The sequence below is a fragment of the Oryx dammah genome, unplaced genomic scaffold (assembly GCF_014754425.2).
Source record: "Oryx dammah isolate SB20612 unplaced genomic scaffold, SCBI_Odam_1.1 HiC_scaffold_28, whole genome shotgun sequence".
Taxonomy (NCBI): Eukaryota; Metazoa; Chordata; class Mammalia; order Artiodactyla; family Bovidae; genus Oryx; species Oryx dammah.
The window spans coordinates 90,279,004-90,301,406 of record NW_024070212.1 but is presented as its reverse complement, the minus strand read 5'-3'; the positions used below and the strand labels follow the sequence as shown (position 1 = coordinate 90,301,406).

The following is a 22,403-nucleotide window of genomic DNA, read 5'->3' as shown; positions in this document are numbered from 1 at the left end:
TACACCTCTTGGAAACTAGTCCAGACCTCCTGAAGCAGAATCTGTACTGAAGTGGAGCCCAGACTCTGTACCTCTAATGAGCACTCCCTGTGAGTCAATGCTTGTGAACCCAAGTTTCCAATGCCACTGCATTTGCTTATAAACTCCTAGAGGTCAGGACTGTCTTGTTCACAGGTCAATTTGTTTCCAGTAGCTGGGCCGAAAGAGGCATTAGGTGAGTATTTCTGAATGATTAGCTAGCTCCACATTAAAGCACCTATCACTACAGCAACTGCCAAAGCTGCTTAGGGCCGTGACTGAGAACTCTTAAGGTGGTAATATGCTGTGTGCCCCACTTCCCCCTCAAAAAAATGATTTTGCTCATTTTAGAATGGTGGTCAGCAGCTTTTTAAGAATAGCTAGATTATTAACTGATGAACTAAAGTCATCTTTGTTTTAAGCTATTTGGTTCTAAAGAAAGATAACTATGGATTGGATAGCAAACAGGGAAAGTTGAGGGCCTTAGTTATAGTACCTCAACTACCCTGAGGAGAAGTTCAGGCTAATTTAAGTAAAGTTGACAGACATAACTTTTAGCCTGGGGGAATATGATCCATTTAGAAACACTATTCTGGCAAGAAAAGAAACCTCTATTAAGAAATGGCTTTCAGCACCTGCATCCTTGAAGAAAGAGGCTTTTACAATTTAGGGTCCTCAGGGTTACCATTACAGATCACCCACCAGGGGAGTCCAGTCAGAGGCAAAAGCTGATTTCTCAAGGCATGTTTCAGGTTTTACAAGTATCAGCTCTCAGACTGATCAAAATGGCTAAGGACACACACACACATATACACCAGAAATTAAATAACCGATCTCACAGATATGCATATTTCAATTAACAGTCCCATTTCTAAAAACTATCAATTTATTTTTCTACCCAATTCAGTATCAGTGATATACAAAAGGATATAAACAGATTATCATATTTACAGGAAGACAGAGAACAATTACCAAGGAATAAACCCAGCAAAGTAACAAACTGTTGTTTATCCATGTCCACTCAACTATACAAAATTTTTTTTTTTTTTTAATTCTAGGACACCTTCCCAGTTCTCTAGGAAAGAAGTCACATAGATTTATACCTTCCAGAAGAGTCAAGAAAACATTACAAGAGCTGATACAATCACGTTTTGTACTGACAGTCAGAAAACACTTTTAAAGAACACCCTTTAATTTTCAGGCCAAGGTCAACAGTATCAGTGGGTTCACAGGCAGGATGTGACTTCATCAAGGGAAATGCTTCTCTCCTCTTGCTGGCCTTCCTAAGAGCCTCCTTCCTGCAGACAGGCGAAGGAGCTCTCTTCCCTCTTCCCTAACAGGTGATCAAGCCGTACCCTACTCCAACAGACGGGGGTATAGATTATCGACACAATGAGGAAAAGGAACTGATTTTCTTATCTACTAAATACAATCCAGATTTGGGGAGGCAGTTCCAAATTTCCACCAGGCAGATACCATGTGAACTGTATTGAGTACAAGGCATGTTATCTTCAGAAAAAATAGGGATGAACACCTGAGAAATTTTCACATTGCTCATCAAATACAGTTTGCCCAAAGCATATGGGAAATGACAGGGGAAAAAAAAAAAAAAAAAAACCCTTAAAACAAAGCCAGACATTTTATCCGAGTAAGTCAGAGTTTAAATTCTTTATGCAATTATAAGGTTAAGAGTCCTTTTCTCCCAAAATGCCTCAAACAGGGGCAGCACGGAGAATGGAATATAAAAAGCTCAATGACTGAAATATGGAACTCAATGGTTTCTGGTCATCTGTAAGTAACTTCTACATTCAAAATTCAACTTTTACATTCAAAAAACAGATCAACTCCACTTCAAATGCCAAAAAAAAAAAAAAAGCAATAGCCTACATACTCCAAACACTTGACAACTGGGAAGCTGTCTCATAAAGGCCAGCAGGATTCATTTATAATTTGGCATGTGCTGGCTGAAGGGGCAACAAATAAATCAAGATATAATACATCAAGTAATCAGATAAATGGGAGACATATACACCACAATAAAGATTCATATACAGTCCTGTGCTGACTTTAAAGAAAAAATTAGGGGACACTAGAGGGAAAAGATAATGGGAAAGAATTATAAGGAAGTATTTCTGTCCAAAGCTAGTCCAGTGAATGTCTACCAGTAGGATTTCCAATCTTTCATCTCCAAAGTTGAACTAATAAATTATAAAATTACCTACTCACTTTCAGGACATACAACATACTCCTAAGTACACTAATCCCCATTTTGGTTTCACTTGCTACCTGATGACTAAGTTGTTTCTGGGTATAAAGATGTTCCTAATCTATTTTAACCAGCCAGTTAACAAAGCAACGGTTGCTTCCCTGTGAGGACAATAAGCTTTAAAAAATAATTTGATCTAATGAAGATGGGGGGCCAGGGGGAGGAAGTTTCCTGGTTTTCTTGCAAAACTTTTTCTCTCACTTGAAAAACCTGGCAATCACTTAATGTTTTGTTCCAGAAAAAGAAAGAAAAAACTAGCTGAGAAAACACCCATACACATTGTTTACTAGCATGATACAAAATAAATTCATAGATGTCGGTCAATTATCTTTTGAAAACCAAATGTGAATGTTTCATCTTGTAACTTAAGAGCTGAATTTTTCCACATTCCTTTACATAGAGTTAGCATCTGTAAATTGAGACTTCTTTTTGACAATCATGCAAATTTAATTTGTCTCCAAAAGCAAAAACACAACCTAACAGATTAACAAAATATGTCCTTTAGACAGCATTTTCTGTGACTTTTTCTCCACTGTTACTCTTTTTATACTTTAGTAAACAGAAACTACTCCAAAAAAGTTTACGCATTTTGAGTTTACAGAGAGCTAAACTCTCAGACCGATTAGGAAGGAAGACTAGATCAAGTTGACCTGTTTTACCTTCTGAACTGCCTCTACTCCTCTCAAAAGTAACTTCTAAACATTTTCTAGTTCTTATTATTAAGCTGCATAAGCTACAAACATTTCTACTGGGATAGAGGCTTCTGTAAAATTGAATAAAGATTTTATTATACCACACACAAAAAAAACAATCGGTACAGAAAAGGCAGTTTTCGGTTTTTCTGTTGAGAATTTCTTTCCATGATTTCTCCCATTAAAGTATAGTTTTCAAAGCAACCACCACGACAAAGGAAGCATCTAATTAGTCCATTTTCTTCTGATCCAAGAATGCTGAACATTTACTGTCCCATCTGTAGTTGTATCAGCAGTGTAATGAACACAGTTTATATTACTTAACTATTCTTTGAACTCCAAGAACTGCTGAAGTCTCTTCTGATGTTCTGCAGATGCTTGCACAGCACTAAATGAGACATAAATTCAAAGCATAAGCTTTATTTTACATTAAGCATATTAAGTGAACCACAGAGCACAGAGTCAATATTTTTCAAAACAATTAAAAATGAATAGAAATTTTCACTTATTTAGTACTTCTGAAAAAAGTTGGATGAAAACCCTCCTTAATCTAATGAGAGGAGGACATGTATTGAGCAACAGCATGGTTCTACCTTCTAAAAGCCCAAAGAAAATTAACGCTGACAACTGAAGGCATCAACTGTAACCTGCTCTGCTGTGGAACCTGCTGTGCAGAGTTTCAGGCTGTGCAGTAGATTTTTCTGGATTTTATTATTTTATTTAAACCAGATTCCAACATTATCTTTGAGTTGTGGAGTATATGAATTGCTTTTAATATAAAATCCTTTAAACTAAGATGTTTGGATAAAATACAATAGACTCCACTAATCATTTTCAAAGGTAACAGCTTGGTGGTTTAGATTTACTTTTCCCTTTGAACATAAGTTATGCCTTGGATGGGGAATTGAGTTCTCTTCCCACCCTCACCCCTACAAAAATACATTACCTTGACAAAAGTGGGGCAAATATATACTGAAACTAGTATAGAGCTTTCTTTTAAAATTTTAGGCAGAAATTAAATACAATGAAAGATTCCAGTTTTCTAGTTGTTGATAATACTGTATCCTGACTGAATAATAATGGAGAAGAGAATGACAACCCACTCCAGTATTCTGGCCAGAGAATTCCATGGACTATACAGTCCATGGGGTCACAAAGAGTCAGACATGACTGAGCAACTTTCACACACTGAATAATAAAATTCCAGGTAACTGAAGGTCGCCACTTTTAAAAGTGTCAAAGGCTTACTGTAATAATTTTGCTACAAATTATCCTAAAACACCTTACACATTTTCCATCTGTGCTTTCTTAAACCATGTAGCTGCCACTGACTGAACCATCTCATGTATACTTTACTATTCAGACTTTCTCTCGGTGCCAGGGAGGCTGTCATCTCTAACTAAATGGCTCTGAATTTTTTCAAACACCAAATCTTCTCTCATGATTTTCTTTTGATTTTTATTCTCATGATTCCCCTCTGCCAGCAGGCACTGTACTTCTCTTACTGTTGTTAGTACTCTAATAGTAGTCTTCCTCTCAAATTTTAATGTTATTGGTTGGAAAGTCAGTAAATCAAACTTGTCTAAATTAAGAGTAAAATGAAGGTCTCCAATGTGTAACTGGTCTGTGTTAGTTTTCACACCTCAAGTGTTTACTTCATTTATACCTGGTTCTCAGAGGTGAAGCTCTGGGGAATGAATAAACCAGGTATTAATAGGGGCTTCCCTGTTAGTTCAGTTGGTAAAGAATTCACCTGCAATGCGGGAGACCTGGGTTCAATCCCTGGGTTGGGAAGATCCCCTGGAGAAAGGAAAGGCTACCCACTGCAATATTCTGGCCTGGAGAATTCCATGGACTGTATAGTCCATGGGGTTGCAAAGAGTCGAACATGAATGAGCAACTTTCACTTTCATACAATAATAATAGTTGTTGTCACAATAATATTTAATGTATGTGGGCTTTACATATGTATGATCTTATTTTATCTCTATTAACAGCAAATGAAATAAAATGGGACAAATAATATACACTTTTCATGGCAGGAAAACAGTATCAGAATGGTTTTCAGAGGTTTGTATATAGAATTCTAGGGTCTGAAAGATTTAGAGTCTAATTTCTGGTTCTACAACTTACTACCTACCTAAGTTACTACCTGGAAGTTACTTAAATCAATAGATAACTTGTCCACAACTACAACAGACAGTAGTGTAATCAGACATATATCCAAATGTTTTAATTCCAAATCTAATGCTTCTATTACCATTTGGTCCAATATTTGCACAAAATAGTCTTTACTGGCCTCATCAATTTTAGTATATATATAATATATGGCTCTACTCAGAGAAAAGAAACTAAGGCAGAGTTTCATTCTTACAGTTTTTTAATAATATCTACTTTTCTTATAGAAGAAATCTATTTTCCCCTTTTCTTCCTGTTTTGGTTATATCATCAATATACATCAATCATCATATGTATTTCATTATCTGAATTCACTGAGAATTTTCTAAGAGTACCTTACATCTTATACCTTACATTTATACCTTAAACCTTACAGTTTACATCCTGGAGGGAGTCTAGTGCTGTATAGGGTAACAAGTTAGAATCTTAAGAGCAAGACAGACCTAATTTCAGGTTTATGTTCTAACACTGACTTGACGGTGCTATCAGGCATGTTCTTAAGCTCTCTGAGTCTCAGTTTCTATATTATACAATTATGATGATCTCTATGCCTCACAGGCTCTTTGAGAAGAATAAATGAAAAGTGTTAAGTGTATTGTCTAGAATAGCACTGTCCAAAAGAACTTTCTGCAATGATGGAAATGTTTTATACCTAAGCTGTCCAGTATAGTAGCCAGTAGCCATGTGTAGTTATTGAGAACTTGAAAGGTGGCCAATGTAACTGACAGACTGGATTTTCAATTTTATTTAACTTAATTTAAATTTAAATAGCAACACATGGCTATCATATTAGAGACTACAGATCTAGAAAGCACTCAATGAATGTTTTTTTTCTGGTTTGTTTTTAAACAAATGAATAAACTTCCTAAGGACAGAGTGTTATCTACAGCTTTTCTGTATTCCCACACAGAACCAAAGTGTTCCATAAACTTGCTGCTGTGGCTACCTTAGGTATGTATATAGTATGTTTTATGTATTTGCCTTACAGAAGTAAAAGGAAATACACTACTGTTTCTAAAAGCAGCTAGTTTGAAGAAGTTCTAAACTATTAATTGCATACAGAAAAAAACAGAGCAATCTCATCTTTTAAGGTTTATTTACAATTATGATAAATGTAATTTAGTTAGTAAACTAGTATCCCTTACACTGCCTAGCTAGATTATTTCATGAAAAGAAAGCAGTAAACATCAATGAAACTAAATATACACAGGCTTGGCATTTGTGGTTTTCTTTCTGGTTCCGTTTCTGAAGGTGTTATGATCTGTTGCTGTTTTTCCAGCATGATTCACAAAGCACCAAGGACTCATCTATGGAATACTCTGCTCACCCCAAGTCTTGGTTTGCTAACCAAGATGTAATAACAGAATTATTTTTAATATGCTTTTCTGGAGAGTATTCATTTTGCCTTTTTTCTCCCTTAAGGTTATTTCAGGAATGTAAGAAAACAATATATAATTACATTTGCTGCTTTTTTAACTTTCTATCCTTTTTTATCCATCTGAAAGAAGGTCCCAAAGCTTATACAATAGGCCAATTTTTAAAATGCAAATATTAAATCTAAATCTAAGCTGTTACTTCCCAGTAGGAATCAAGAAGGTCCCAAAAAAACCACTTTCAATTTATGAGCCTTAATTCTCATGCCTGTTTCTCAGGGGAACTCTTGAAAGTGAATAGAAGAGGTAAACTTACTTTAGATGTTCACCAAATGTGGTAGTTATCCTATAGATGGCTGTTTTCAGTGATGCTCTAAACGCAAATCTTAATGTTTTATAGGAAGTGTCCACCAGGCTTCCTGAAATCCGAGGTGGCTTACTGGAAGCATGAGGAAGCTTGAAGTACTTATCAACTGACTATATCAAGAAAAAAAGGAAACACATTAGTTCAGACTATCAAAAAAGCCAACTCAGTGCAAGGATTCAAGAGATTTCATTTCATATAGATAGATACAGAGATAACACATAGACATATAATAAAGTATTTCTTTTGGATCACAGTCAAACGGTTTGAAAACCAGTGCAGTCAAGGTTCTGCCACTTCAGCAGTTACCAGGGAAAAAGTCTACATCCATCCTCTCAAAAGCAGTTATATACTTTTACAGCCTTGAAAATTCAAAAGTGGGAAGTGAAACACAGATGTCCTACTCTGCTTACAATGCATGACAGGTAAGAATACCTTTATTATGAATCTCAGTCCAAAAAAAGATCAAACTTTATACTTTACATAAGTAAGGTTATTTACAAAACTAGCTTATCTTCCTTTTCAATTCTAGATGATTAAGCATCTAATGTGCAAGAATAGGTAGGAAGAGAGAACTCACAAGTGAAACTGATTTCACTTACATACTTGACAATGTAAAAAAAAGAGTTAAGTGCAACTTTTAAAAGCCAAAGGTAAATATTATAATTTTAAATACTGGGAAGCCCAAGAATATTGGTGTGGGTAGCCTATCCCTTCTCCAGCAGATCTTCCCGACCCAGGAATCAAACCAGGGTCTCCTGCATTGCAGGTGGATTCTTTACCAACTGAGCTATCAGGGAAGCCCCTTTAAATGCTATAACTATATTAAGAGAAGGGAGAAGAGAAGATTGAGAAGAATAACTGTGTTAATCTACTGCAGCAAGTATAATGTCTAAGGTGACAAGAAGCAATAGCAGAAGCCTATTATTTATAGTTATGGATGTAAGCACCAAAAAAGTACCTAAGACTCTAGGTAAAATGATTTCTGCCATCATGTTTTTAATTTCAAGAGTTCTTTTATGTCAATTAAATGATCCTTTTTATTTCAACATCCTATTTTTGTTTCCAGGATGCAATACCCTCTTTTATTTCTGAGGGTTTTTGTGGTTTTTTGTTATATTTGGGGGTTTATTTTTGCTTTAGAGTTTCTTTTCCCTCTGTACTCCACTTGGTCTCTATCATCTGTATTGAAGACTTCCCTTGGCTCATGATTGAGAATAGGACCTTCTAAAGAGCTGGACCAAAAGCTCTAAGTACTAGAAATGACTGATAACAGCTTTGAGTACATGACTGGGGATTACCGACAATAGGCTTCACAACAGATGATCTGTATGGACTTCTGGCGGGGCGGGTGCAGAGGGGTGTGGAGGGCAGGGAGGGTGAGTACCCAACTCAGTAACTTTAGGTCTTTCTTCTTGGTTTGATCAGAGTTCCCAAAGAAGAATCTTCCAGTACCCTCTCTAGAAGGCCTGGTTCCCAGTGTTCAGGGAAGCTGAGCAGGTAACAGAGCTATCGAGCACACCCTAAACTTCTAGTAAAGTGCCTACAACTATGAACTCTCCCAGTCCAGAGAGCCAGGGCTGCACTCTCTCTAAAGGATGAAACTTAACTTCTGGAATAAGGGAGAAGCACCTCGGAGAATCTAGGGCTCCAGCTGGGTTTCAACAGCGTTCACACAGCCTCCTTGTTTTGGCGTCTGTCCCTCAGGCCTTGGCCCCAGAGGTGCTCACCCCACTGCCACCTTCGCACTGCCTCTGACTCTGCTAAGTTAGCTATCTCAACTGTCTGCTCTCCAGCTTAGAAAACTTGTTGCTGTTGTCTCCTCTCCTATTTACGGATTTATGTCTTTTTAAAAGTACTTTCACCGTAGTTTAGCAGAGTTTAGAGGGAAGGAACAAGATCTGATGCCTGTGTTCAGTCTGCCACAATAACTGCAAGTCCAATCATTCATTCTTTCAACAGAAGCTTGTAAGAGGAATGCCTGAGATGGGCATGATTTTAGGACACTTTTAGGCAGTATGGAAGATAGCATTCAGTGACATACTTAAGTAACATTAAGTAACACTGAATCACACTGGAAATATTACTTCCTTTTCAATTTTCTTATAAACCTAATTAACCCTCAGTATACCAGCAAAATAGTCATCATCATTTTCACCTGGATTCGGTAGACCCTTTTTATAGTCTTTTTACAAAAAATTTACAGAAATAACAATAACAGGATAATGTAAAATAACTTTAAAGCAATATAAATAAGGTTATAAACATAGTTTCCAGGTTTCAAAGATATAAACATCTGAAGTATGAAATGTGTTTTGAATGCAACTACCTGCTTATCAGCTATTATGAACAAACCTGGAACATATCCATCCTATAATACTGATTTCAAATTGAAGACATATCTCCAACAGACTCTAGCTTATCATTATTTCTGGTTCTTTTTCTTGCATCTGCACCATCAAAACTCAATACTTTAAAAAACTTTTGACAGTTCATAATTTTGTTGCAAAGTTCAGCCATTTTTTTGTACCCCAACTGTGCAAAACATTTTCATTCTTAGGTTTATAAAGATGAACTGAAATGCAATCACATATAAAATTATTTTATACATGTGACTTTTTCTCATTTGAACATCAACCATTTCCTTCCAGCCACTTTTGAATACACTTTTGTATACCTTCAGCATGCATCCATTTAAGAATCATATAAATTTCTAGAGTGCAGTGTCTCTGCATGCATCATCTGATTTATCTAAATAATTATTTTAACATATGGGCAATTTTCTCCTTTTTACTATCATCAGTGGAAAATCTTTTAAATCTGAATTAGCAACTGTATTCATTGAAAGCTTAAAAAAAACTATAAAGATGTTTGTTCAGACTATTTATATACCTTTTCTTGAAAGATGATGCAATACTATATGATTTCATCATTCTTCTGTTTTCTTACTGGTCTTTTTACCACAATTGGAATAACTGATGAGTAATGATGAAATAATTCCTAGGATGATCAAATAGCAAACTGTTTCAAGACACTGGAAATGTAAAATCACTAGGATTCCATAATACATCTCAGATTTTAAAAGGGTTGAAAGGGTAACTGTAAAGGAATGAATTTTGTTTTCTCTTTGTTCTTTAAAAGAACTCTAAGAAAGAATTAAAGTCATAAAATATCAATCTTTACAAGTAATTGGAATACCTAAAAAAAATAAATGCCAAAACTTAAATTGGGTCCAACAGACCCTAATGTATAAAAGTTACATTGGGGAAGAAAGTCTCAGTATGGAGGTGATATGTCTTTAACACATTTCTAATCCTCTCTAATTTCCCTTCACAACAAAAGGACAAGAAGGCTTCAGGTTCAAGGACTTCAGCAAAAAAGAATTATTTAAAATTAATGTCTTTTCTCTTTCATTGTCTTCTCCTCGATACTGAAATCCGAAAAGCCCTGATTGGACAATAAAACCTAACCTAAGGCAGAGGAACCAGAGATCAAATTGCCAACATCTGCTGGATCATGGAAAAAGAGAGTTTCAGAAAAACATCTATTTCTGCTTTATTGACTATGCCAAAGCCTTTGACTGTGTGGATCACAATAAACTGTGGAAAGTTCTAAAAGAGATGGGAATACCAGACCACCTGACCTGACTCTTGAGAAACCTATATGCAGGTCAGGAAGCAACAGTTAGAACTGGACATGGAACAACAGACTGGTTCCAAATAGGAAAAGGAGTACGTCAAGGCTATATATTGTCACCCTGCTTATTTAACTTCTATGCAGAGTACATCATGAGAAACGCTGGGCTGGAAGAAACACAAGCTGGAATCAAGATTGCCGGGAGAAATATCAATAACCTCAGATATGCAGATGACACCACCCTTATGGGAGAAAGTGAAGAGGACCTAAAAAGCCTCTTGATGAAAGTGAAAGAGGAGAGTGAAAAAGTTGGCTTAAAGCTCAACATTCAGAAAACTAAGATCATGGCATCCAGTCCCATCACTTCATGGCAAATAGATGGGGAAACAGTGGAAACAGTGACAGACTTTATTTCTCTGGGCTCCAAAATCACTGCAAATGGTGATTGCAGCCATGAAATTAAAAGACGCTTACTCCTTTGAAGAAAAGTTATGACCAACCTAGATAGCATATTGAAAAGCAGAGACATTACTTTGCCGACTGAGGTCCGTCTAGTCAAGGCTATGGTTTTTCCAGTAGTCATGTATGGATGTGAGAGTTGGACTGTGAAGAAGGCTGAGCACCAAAGAATTGATGCTTTTGAACTATGGAGTTGGAGAAGACTTTTGAGAGTCCCTTGGACTGCAAGGAGATCCAACCAGTCCATTCTGAAGGAGATCAGCCCTGGGATTTCTTTGGAAGGAATGATGCTAAAGCTGAAACTCCAGTACTTTGCCCACCTCATGCGAAGAGTTGACTCATTGGAAAAGACTCTGAAGCTGCGAGGGAATGGGGGCAGGAGGAGAAGGGGACGACTGAGGATGAGATGGCTGGATGGCATCACGGACTCAATGGACATGAGTCTGAGTGAACTCCGGGAGTTAGTGATGGACAGGGAGGCCTGGCGTGCTGCGATTCATGGGGTCGCAAAGAGTCAGACACGACTGAGTGACTGAACTGAACTGAACTGAAGCTGACATAGGTTATTTATATTCTATTTTCCACTTGCTATGAATATTCAGATATTTCACTGGAGAAAAGCATTACTGTATCTGATAAAGGGGCTTCTACCTCAGATAGCAATAGCAGTGTTACATAATGTATGATTGTGTATACCATGTAACATTTTGAAAAATCTTAAAATATCTAAATTTTGAAACAATTTGAGGGTTTCAGATAAGGAATGGTAGACCTATATCTATTCATAGCAAGTCAAACTAGCTTTCCTTTTACAACAGTGATACTGCTTCCTTTTAAATAAATTTAACTTAAAATACTAAGTAAATAATAGTTCATTTAGGTGGTATATAAATATGACTAAAATTATGACAATAGTGTATGCTAATCAACAGTTAAAGCAAAAACTATGATGGCAGTATATGAATAACTTGAACCTAGAGGACATTGGTTTACAGTATTTAATGATATGCCCCATGGTTACCAGAACTGAAGTATCCACTTAATCAGCTATGAGATTAAACAAGTATCTATTGAGCACTCATTTTATGCATTGGTTCCTGCCCTTAAGACTCAGATCACACAACTGGAATCTCAAATATCTAGTTAAGAATTATCCCAAACAATGAAAAGAGTAAGTGGTGAGTAGAACACACCACTGAACAATATAAATATACTCTGGGAAAAATAAATTCTATGAAGGCCTCACTTTGGCCCTAAAAGAAGCCTAAAGAGGGGCTGTACTATGGAAACAGGCACTTTTTGCCCATTTGTATATGTACAAAGGCCACATAAACAGAAAACTCCAGTTGCTCCTTCCTGATTATTTATCTATCAACGTCATTAACAAAAGTCTGCCATGCAGAGACCTGAAAGTCCCTGGTCTCAAGGGTCCTACTTATAACCTAGTTAAAAAGAGTTCTGCTCCACTAAAGCCAGAATCCCAAACAAATGTTAAGGATAAGAATGGACTTTGTTACTGGAAATCATGACTATAGATCAGAGTTTCTCAAACTGAGCACTGCTGACATTCTGGACTGGGTGGTTCTTTCCTGTAGGGCCTGACCTGTGCAGTGTAGGCTGTTCAGCAGCATCCCTGGCCTCTACACAACATATGCAGCAGCATCCCCCACTGTGACAATCAAACTGTTTGCAGACACTACCAAAATCATCCCTGGTTGAGAACCACTGCTACAGAATAATAACAATATCAGATGATGATAATGATAGCTAAATTTATTGATTGCAGTTATTTTGTGTCAGGAACTCAGTTATTTGTGATATATATACATATATATCATCTCATTTAAATAATAATTTGCTAACAAAGCCATGTCTGATAACCACTTGTTTCATTTAATTATTTATAATAATAGTATATGCTATTTATTGCATATATTATACTTGCCAAGAACCATTTTAAACTCTTCACAGATATTATTTCTAACCCTCATAATATTCCTGCAAGATACTATTTTCATTTTATAAATAAAGATACTGATCTCAGAAAACTTTAATAAACTGCTATAGTCACTCAGAGAGCAGTGGAGCCTTGGGCATCTGTCTGACACTGTCACCCAGACTACTTGCTTACAGTATTGACAGCAGTACTTTCTTTTTAATCTTTAAAAATCTTTTCTCCTATACAAGAATTCTGTCATACAGCATGGTAATAGTGACAACAAAGCAATAAGAGCTAACTCACATTTGCTGAGCACTTAACATAAGCTAGCTTCCCAGGTGGCACAGTGGTAAAGAATCCGCCTGCAATGCAGAAGACATGGGTTCAATCCCTGGGTCGGGAAGATCCCCGGGAGAAGGAAATTGCAACCCACTCTAGTATTTTTGCCTGGGAAATCCTATGGACAGAGAAGCCTGGAGGGCTTCAGTCCATGTGGTCGCAAAGGTCAGACACAACTTAGTGACTACAACCACCACAACAATAACATGGGCTAGGCACCCTGAGTGCTTTAGTACGAGCTAGGATTTAAACACAGGTAGCTCTGCCCCTAGAGCTCACACTTTGGCTCTTCTAACCTGCTATAGTCGATATTAAGAAAGGAAGTTAAGAAATACATGTTCTGCCAAGCCCTGGCAGAAGTGATCTGATATGGTAGAAAGGAAAGAACTTGGGGTGTAAAAGCCTGGTTTACAAATTTACCCGACCATTTATTGAGCATGATCTTGAGTAAGTCATACCAACAGATACAGATATAGTCTTTTCGAGAGAGATTCAATCATGCAAAATAAGCTTTATTCTAACTTTATGGGATTTTTACAAAAATTAAAGAAAGAACATTTCTTTTGGATTCTATAGCAATAAAACATAAAAACTGAAAATATATAAATTATATATATAAATATAATATACAAAAATAAATATAGAAATAAAAAATATGATTCTAGAGAAACAAAAACTGTGACTTGTAGAAGAATACTGGTCAAGGGTCAGTGTGACTTGTGGAAGAATACTGGTCAAGGGTCTCTGGATCTGGATCTTCAAACTCAAGAGTTCTGGCCCTCAAGAACATTCCTTTCCTCCTCTTCGTTCTTCCGTCTAACTTCTGTGTCACTTCCCATGAAAGGGAAGCCTTCCATGACTTCACACCCTTCCTATTAATCTCCTATTCACAAGACTAGTTAGACTTGCCTGTTTTATGTGCTTTAATCACCCTGCACTTTTGTACATTGTGGGACTTATACTTACTTTTATGATTTCCTGTTTTACTTTCTGTTACTTATTTGTATGACTTTCTCTTTGAGGTTACAAAGTGTTGGACATGTCTGAGCAACTACCTTCAAGCTCCTGGAGGGCAGGAACCACGTTTGTCTTTTCTTATTCTGTATCTCAGCACACGCTAAACTGTTTGATAATTAATATTTATTGAATATATGAATAGTATAAAAGTCAACTTCAAATTTCCAAGTATATCGAAATTTGGCCTTCGGGTGATAAGGCAAAAAATATAATAGAACTGACATCCTATATCAAGGTGACAGTGACTCTTCAAAGACTAGAAAGCTTTCTGAAAAGTTTAAAACATACTTTCAAAAATGAAAAAGTGGTTGATGGTTAAACAATGTAACTGTACTTAATGACACAGAACTATACACAAAAAGATAGCTAAAATGTTAAGTGTATTTTAAATTTTATATGTGTATTTTAACACAATTAAAAATATTTTTTTAATTAAACAAACCACTCTATTTGGTCCCCAACCTTTTACATATAAGGATCCTTTTTAAAGACTATATATATACACACACACACTTAGACAGATAGATAGCTATGTAGTGGAATTCCATGGGACAGTAACTGTTCTCCATCCACTAATGTAGGAAATAATTCCATGAACTCAATAATGCTTTTAAATGACTATGTATTTCAACTAACCAAAACAGTATATAGAAACCTCTAAAAAATAGCTGTAACTATGCCAGACAAACATTAATTATTCAGATGACAGCAGAACATGTATGGATCCATGAACCCATTGTAGTATTTGGATCTCCCAGGATGGCTTGGCCCACTATTATTAGGAACAACTGTCCTAAGATAGCCATCCGTCCACTCATTGCCCTCTGAATGGTTTGAAGAATGAAAGGCTCCCCCTTTTCTTTCATATTTTGTCTTTAATGATTCAGTAAAATGGCTGAAGTAATTGACAATGAAAAGTAAAGCAAAAGAACAAAATAGTTCCATAAATTGTTCCTTGTGTTTGTGTGTGTGCTCAGCTGTGTCCAACTCTTTCCAACCCCATGGACTGTAGCCCACCAGGCTCCTCTGTCCATGGAATTTTCCAAGCAAGAATGCTGGAGCGGGTTGCCATCTGCCACTCCAGGGGATCTTCCCGACCCAGGGATCAAACCTAACTCCTCCACTGCAGGCAGATCCTTTATCCCTGAGTCACCTGGGAAGCAACCCACACCACTGTTCCTTAGTCAATCCAGAAGCCTGTGTTTAATAACTTACCTTAAATTACAGAGATATTTAGAACTTATTTTTGTTATTAAAAGCAAGGATCCCTTCTGCATCAAAGAATATAAAGCCAAAAACATACAACAGGACTCATATGAGTCACATGACATCCCTGTCTTACAAAATGAAGGGGCTTGTGACTATTATAATTAATTCACATCAGAACTATCATTTAATTCAGGCCCCAGAACAGAAGCCTTCACCCATCAAACCAACCATGAAGCTATCCAGCAGTCATCCACCAAGCATTTAATAAATAAGTACCTGTTATTTGCCAGGTACCAGGTCAGATGCTAGGAATACATAAATAAGACAAGATCCCTGACTCTACTCATGTCTGACTCATTGCAACCCCATGGACTGTAACCCATCAGCCTCCTCTATCCATGGAATTCTCCAGGCAAAAATACTGGAGTGGGTTGCCATTTCCTTCTCCAGGGGAATCTTTCTGACCCAGGAATCAAAACCAGGTCTCCTGCATTGCAGGCAGATTCTTTACCAGTTGAGCCACCGGGGAAGTCCCCTACTCTGACTAGAGACAATAAAAGTAAACAGACAATGAAAATGCAGTGTAATAAAATGATGAAATGGGGGTTACAGGTGGAGCCAGAGAAAACGAGAAAAAATGTGTTCTAGGCAAAGAAAGAAGAGGCATCACGTACAGAGTAAGAGTTAGGTTAAGAAAATGAAATATATTTGGGGCAAGGGTGGAGGAATAGAATAGTCCATGGTGGTCATGAGACTAGAGGGCTTATGGGAGGAACTGCACAGCGGCTGAAGTCAGAGGAAGGGTCCCTGTGAAGTCCCGGGAACCAAAGGCCACAGTAATAATTCAGGTCAGGAATGCCAACAGCCTGAAATGAGGCTGAAGTAGGAGGGATGGGCAAGAGAAAGGGTAGGCGGTCAGTACAGGATTGATCCCTTAGAGTTTTGCCACGTGGGTGCAACTGAAGGACCTGGCAACCAGGAGGTGAGGGAATTGCTAACAGAATGGCTGAAGTGACAGACTATAAGGTGTAACCTGGATAAGGAACGACGTGTGTGTAGGTGGGGGGGGGCTGAAAAACAAAGGAAGTGAAAATATTAGCAAAGACAAAGAGAATGAAAATATTAGCAAAGACAAAAGGAGAAGCAAAGGCATAAAAGGCTGTGCATGAGGGAGAAGGGACTCTTATATAGCCCACAGATCTATGGATAGAATTCAGGGGCCATGAACTTTGGGCTAAAAATGACATGTTTATCTTTACTAAGCTCTAATTAAAATTTAGCAATTGTTTCAATTATGAAACAGTGAATCACAATAGCATTAGTAGTTCCTCTAATTTTGCCAACAGAAATCATCAATATTTTCATCACACTAGTGTAATTATCTTTAAATACCATTCATCTTAATCACTACTTCAAAATGATGAGTTAGACCCACTGCTGCTCACTCACTCAGTCGTGTCTGACCCTTTGTGACCCCACGGAATATAGCCTGATAGGCTCCTCTGTCCACAGAATTCTCCAGGCAAGAATACTGGAGTGGGTTGCCATTTCCTTCTCCATAGACCCACTGATAGACCTTGTTATTTAATGTATTAATGTATCACAAACTTAATACTTTCAAAATTATATTCTAATATAACTGATTTCCTTTCTAATCTGAAAGACTTTATGTTTTATGCATTTGTTTTTCCCATTATTCTGGGAAAAAGGTCATGGGCCTCATCAGACTGCTAAAGAGATCTCTGGCACAAAAACATTCAAGGACTCTGGCTTAGAGGCTAGAATCATGGAGTTTTAAGCTTTGGAAGTGGAGAATACATGGGCTGATGAAGCCTGGATGACAGTCAAAGGCTGAGACTGATAAGTGTGTAAAAGACTGGCAACAGAACACTCTGACATAAATCGTAGCAATATTTTTTCAATCTGTCTCCCAGAATAATGGAAATATAAACAAAAATAAATAAATGGGACGTACTTAAACTCAAAAGCTTTTGCACAGCAAAGGAAACAATAAACAAAATGAAAGCAATCCACAGACTGGGAGAAAACATTTGCAAACAATGAGACCAATAAGGGATTAGTCTCCAAAATTTACAAACAGCTCTTGATGCTTAACAGCATCAAAACAAACAACCCACTCAAAAAATGGGCAGAAGACCTAAATAGGCATTTCTTCAAAGAAGACATACAGATGGCCAAGAGGTACATGAAAAGATGTTCAACCTGGCTAATTACTAGAGAAACGCAAATCAAAACTACAATGAGATACCATCTCACACCAGTCACAGTGGCTATCATCAAAAAATCCACAAACATTAAAGGCTGGAAAGGGTGTGGAGAAATGGGAACCCTCCTACACTGTAGGTGGGAATGTAAATTGGTATAGCCACTTGGAGATTCCCTAAAAAACTAAAACTAGAGCTACCACATGACCTTGCAATCCCACTCCTGGGCACGCATCTGGAGAATAATGTGATCCGAAAAGATATATGCACCCCAGTGTTCATTGCAGCACTCTTTACAACAGTCAAGACATGGAAACAACCTAAATGTTCATCGACAGAGGAATGGATAAAGAAGATGTTGTACATACATAAATGAAACATTACTGAGCCATTAAAAAGAATGAAATAATGCCATTTGCCGCAATATGGATGGACCTAGAGACTTGCTTATTGAGTGAAGTAAGTCAGAAAGAGAAGAAATATCATATGGCATCCCTTATATGTGGAATCTAAAATGAAATGATACAAATGGACTTAAAAAAAGAGACTCAAGAGACTGAAAATGAGCTTATGGTTGCCCAAAGAGAAGGGGGAGGGGAAGGGAGAATTAGGGAGCTTGGGGTGGACATGCACACACTGCTACAGTTAAAATGGATAACCAACAAGGACCCACTGTATAGCACGTGGAACGCTGCTCAATGCGGCGAGGCAGCCTGGGTAGGAAGGGAGTTTGGGAGAGAATGGATACGCGCACGTGTATGGCTGAGTCTCTTTGCTGTTCCCTGAAACGAGCACAACACTGTTTGTTAATCGGTTATTCCCCAGTACAAGGTAAAAAGTTTAAAAAAAAACCAAAGTGAGAAAGCCAAAGTGTAGGATAAATATCCATGTGGACACTGACTCACTCGCTACACTCAACCCTGGGATATGGGGCAGAAAGACTGCAAAGTAGTCTGCAAAATCTGATGACTATAGAGCATGACCGAAAGGGCGACTGTGATGTTGTCTTGGGGAGAAGAGATGCCACAAGCCTCGCACAAAGAGGGGTTTTTGTTCCATTTACCGCTTCCCAAACTCTCAAAAATATACCTTTGCCTCTTTCTCCTCCACCCCTCAAAAGTATTTTCCATTCAGCTCCTGTTTCAAAGTAAAAGAACTTGAGCTTTCAACAAATCTGTAATTCATACCTTCCTAATCAAAGGTAAGAATGACTACAACCAAATAAACAAATCTGCTTTCCTTATCATGCCTAGCCATAATCAACTATGAAGAATTACGAGTTGTGATGGTGAGGAGGTGAGAAGAAAGTAATTTTGGTGCAGAATACCTCTAGGGCAGTGTGATCCTTGTGAAATCAACTGTTTCAACCAGCATTTTTTAAAAAAAAGGAATAGAGTGGAAAACATTAGAATGAAGCACAAAATAAAAGGTAAGCACTGTTCTAAGAATCTTTTGTTACACACACACACACACACACCCCCTCTATATTCTGCGTCTAATGTACTACATATCATAGTCTAAAAAGTTTGAAAGTCACAATTCTAAAAGTAGAGCCAGTCTCTCTGAAGAGAACCCTATGTAAAAATAAAAGCCCAGCAGAAGACAGTAGACAAGTTCGGAGACTGGATCTGCAGCTTTCCCTGAGGTCTATTCCACTGCTAATGCCCTGCAGTGAGATCACATCACGTCCCAGCTCTGCCACTAAGATGTGTGTGAGATCTGAGGTAAGCCACTGCACTACCAAGCCCCTTCATGTGTAATACAGGGCCGAAACATCTCCACTTAACTTCACAAGATAGACTTGAAGTTCAAAAAAATAATGATATGAAATCACTCTGTAGACTAGGGAACATTGTACTGTTGTTTTATTTTAAACTACACAACCAGAGTGATTAAAAAAAAAAGCTACGCTATGAATACCAAAGATATACCCATAATCATGGTTACCCTAATGTGCGGTTAGATAAGGCAAACAGTAGAAGTTGTGGAAACAGTAGAAAATTCTTTCTTTACAGTAAGGTAGTTGGGAAGTGAACCCAAATAATAAAGCTATCCACGGGCATATATATGTCTCAAATAACATACATGATAAAGTAGGCACAAAGACGACAAAGTGAAGAAAAAAAAAATCACTGGTTCTGAAGGGTAAGACATTCTAAGAGGTAAAATGAATTGAGATTTGAAGAAAGGAAGAGCGAAGCTTGTTTTCTCTCATATCTTAAATTGCTTCCCAAAACCCAAAGATGCACCAGTTGTTATCCCTCAAACCTAGTTCAGAAATACTTCCTCCAGAAAACCTGTACACCCAAGCCCCTACCTTTAAATGGCCCCAGCCCTTAGTGTTTATACACCTCATCTGACACAGAACTAATAACACAAGGCAGTGAAAACATATCACCCAACATGAAGTCAGGAAAGGCAGTGTATGTTTTATTTTTTTTCCTTTAAGCCTAGGACTAAAAAGACCTGTTAGTTTAAAACTATGCACCCAGCCTCATAGCAGGAATCCATCGGTCCCAGCTCTAAGCCTCTAGTCGATAAGTAACTTCTTATTTACACAAGTAACTTAACTACAGGTCACTTTCAGGAGCTACAAATTATGTAAGGATGCAAACATATAGTACTGAACAGAATTCCAATATCCTGAATAATCTGATTAATACCAGAGGTATGTCCTACAGGTTTAATATACCTTCTCTGTTACAATAAAATTAACACTTATAAATGAATTAAGTCTGTCTTCCTAGTCTGTCTTAGACTGTAAGTGCCTGACAATGAGAACAGTACCATTATTTTGACTTCCAACATGTTTTTCGTTACTCAATGTGAAATGTAAGAAACAGACAGAAAAAGCTAGGCGGGGGAGAAGACAGGACCTCTACTTCCACCCGACCCATATATTGCCTACCTCTTGCAGCGTCAACAAAGTATTAAGAATAGCTGGTAGTGTGGTCTGGACTACGCCAAATCTATCTTCTGTAAATGATGCTGCTACTAAGTGAGACAGACCTCGAGGGGAAAAGAAGAAACAAGTTAAAAGTGAATCAAAATTAGGAAATCCACTTGCAATACATCTATCTGAGGAAGAATTAATATTCTGAATGTATAAAAGTCTAAATAAAAAAGGGAGTAATAGAATAGAAAAAGAGGCAAAAGGGATGGAAAAGGTGTTCAACTGCAATAGTCTTAAATAAGATGAATCTGACTTATGTTCTAATAGAAAAAAGTTTTTTTAAATAATACTGTGTTTGGCAATGATAAAAGCTAAGAAAACAAAGCCTGATAAGGGAAAGAAGTAAGGATACTTTTCATAGGGTGGTCAGGAAAGGCCTCTCTGAGGAAGTATCATTTAAACATTGAGAAGGTGGTATCTGTAAGATGAAAAGAAATAGTTCTTTAACAACTAAACCTAAGCTAAATATGTTTAAATATATTAAGCAAGTTACATCAACATAGGCGATGGTTAAAAAACAATCTATTAATTGCAATTTTTTTGAAGCAGAGAAAGAGACGCAAGAACCCCAGGCTCAGTTTCTCCACTTATATACAAGGAAAATCTCTAAATTAAAATAAACCTAAATAAGAAAAATTTATCTATATAAAACAAATGCATAAAATGTATCTGAAAATTCAAAGATTGAGATCAAAGTCCAGAACTGATCTTTCATTAAATACCTCAACATTTAATGAATAAATAAATCATTGTTGCAGCTCACTGAGACTACTTACCTTCTAATGCCCAAATATGCATTTGGGCATCTGAAAACACAGCCTGAATGGAGGCCTCTGGGTGCTGAAAGAGGACAAAAATATTTAAGTCAGTTGCTCAGAAATGATCATTTCATCTAATCAACCATGTAGACTAAAATAATAAAAAAATTCATAGCTGCCTCTTAAGAGCTAAGACCTGAAATTCTTACACATTATGATTTACCTGCAATAAAGCACTCTGCTACAACTTACTGTGTGACCCCGGCCAAGTATCTAAATCTCTATGTGCCTCAGTTTCTCATTTAAAATAAGTTATATTCCCTCAACCCACCTCAGGGATTAACATAGAGATCATTCAAAAGAATGGTTGCATGCATGCTCAGTTGCTCAGTTGTGTCCAACTCTTTGCGACTCCAGGGAGTGTAGCCCACCAGGCTCCTCTGTCCATGGGATTTTCTAGGCAAGAATACTGGAGTGGGTTGCCATTTCCTTCTCCAAGGGATTGAACCCACCTCTCCTGCATTGCAGGCAGATTCTTTACTGCTGTGCCCCCAAGGAAGCCCAAAGAGAATGGTTACGAATGCTTTAAAAAAAAAAAAAGTACTGCCTAAGTAAGTACATACTACCTAAAGTGTCTACCCTCAACCCCACTACAAAGAAAAACCACCCAACAGTCTTTAATACAGCAAGGTATTGTGATGTGGAACAACAACTGGCCTGTGTAAGTGGCTGTCGTAATACAGCCAAGGAAGCCCATTCACAACAATAGCATGTTACATTTCCCAACGTTAAGCAGTGGTGTCTACAACTCCTTATCACACAGATCCACCTGCAAAATCAGAATCTAAGGTAGCACTCACTTCCAAGGAAAAAGGAGATCTCATTCAGCTTCTGCTCTGCCACTTACTGGCTATGTGCCCTCAGGCTAGCTACTTGACCCCTCTGAGCCTCAAGCTTCCTTCTCTGTAAAACAAGGC

At 37.5% G+C, this 22,403-nt stretch overlaps 1 protein-coding gene across 2 annotated transcripts in view; it reads right to left on the bottom strand.

The window, feature by feature from the left end:
• Nucleotides 1-750: 750 nt before the first annotated feature.
• NDC1 (NDC1 transmembrane nucleoporin) overlaps nt 751-22,403 on the bottom strand; it is a 60,162-nt gene continuing 38,509 nt past the window's right edge. Inside the window, exons 15-18 of one of the 2 annotated variants that reach the window (XM_040231102.1) lie at nt 21,445-21,508; nt 20,624-20,724; nt 6,844-7,004; nt 751-3,364 (exon numbers count right to left, since the gene is read on the bottom strand). In XM_040231102.1, coding sequence (XP_040087036.1) covers nt 3,301-3,364; nt 6,844-7,004; nt 20,624-20,724; nt 21,445-21,508 — 390 coding nt within the window. In that variant the 3' untranslated portion in view covers nt 751-3,300. The remainder of the gene's footprint in view (nt 3,365-6,843; nt 7,005-20,623; nt 20,725-21,444; nt 21,509-22,403) is intronic. The other variant, XM_040231103.1, reaches the window with a different exon arrangement.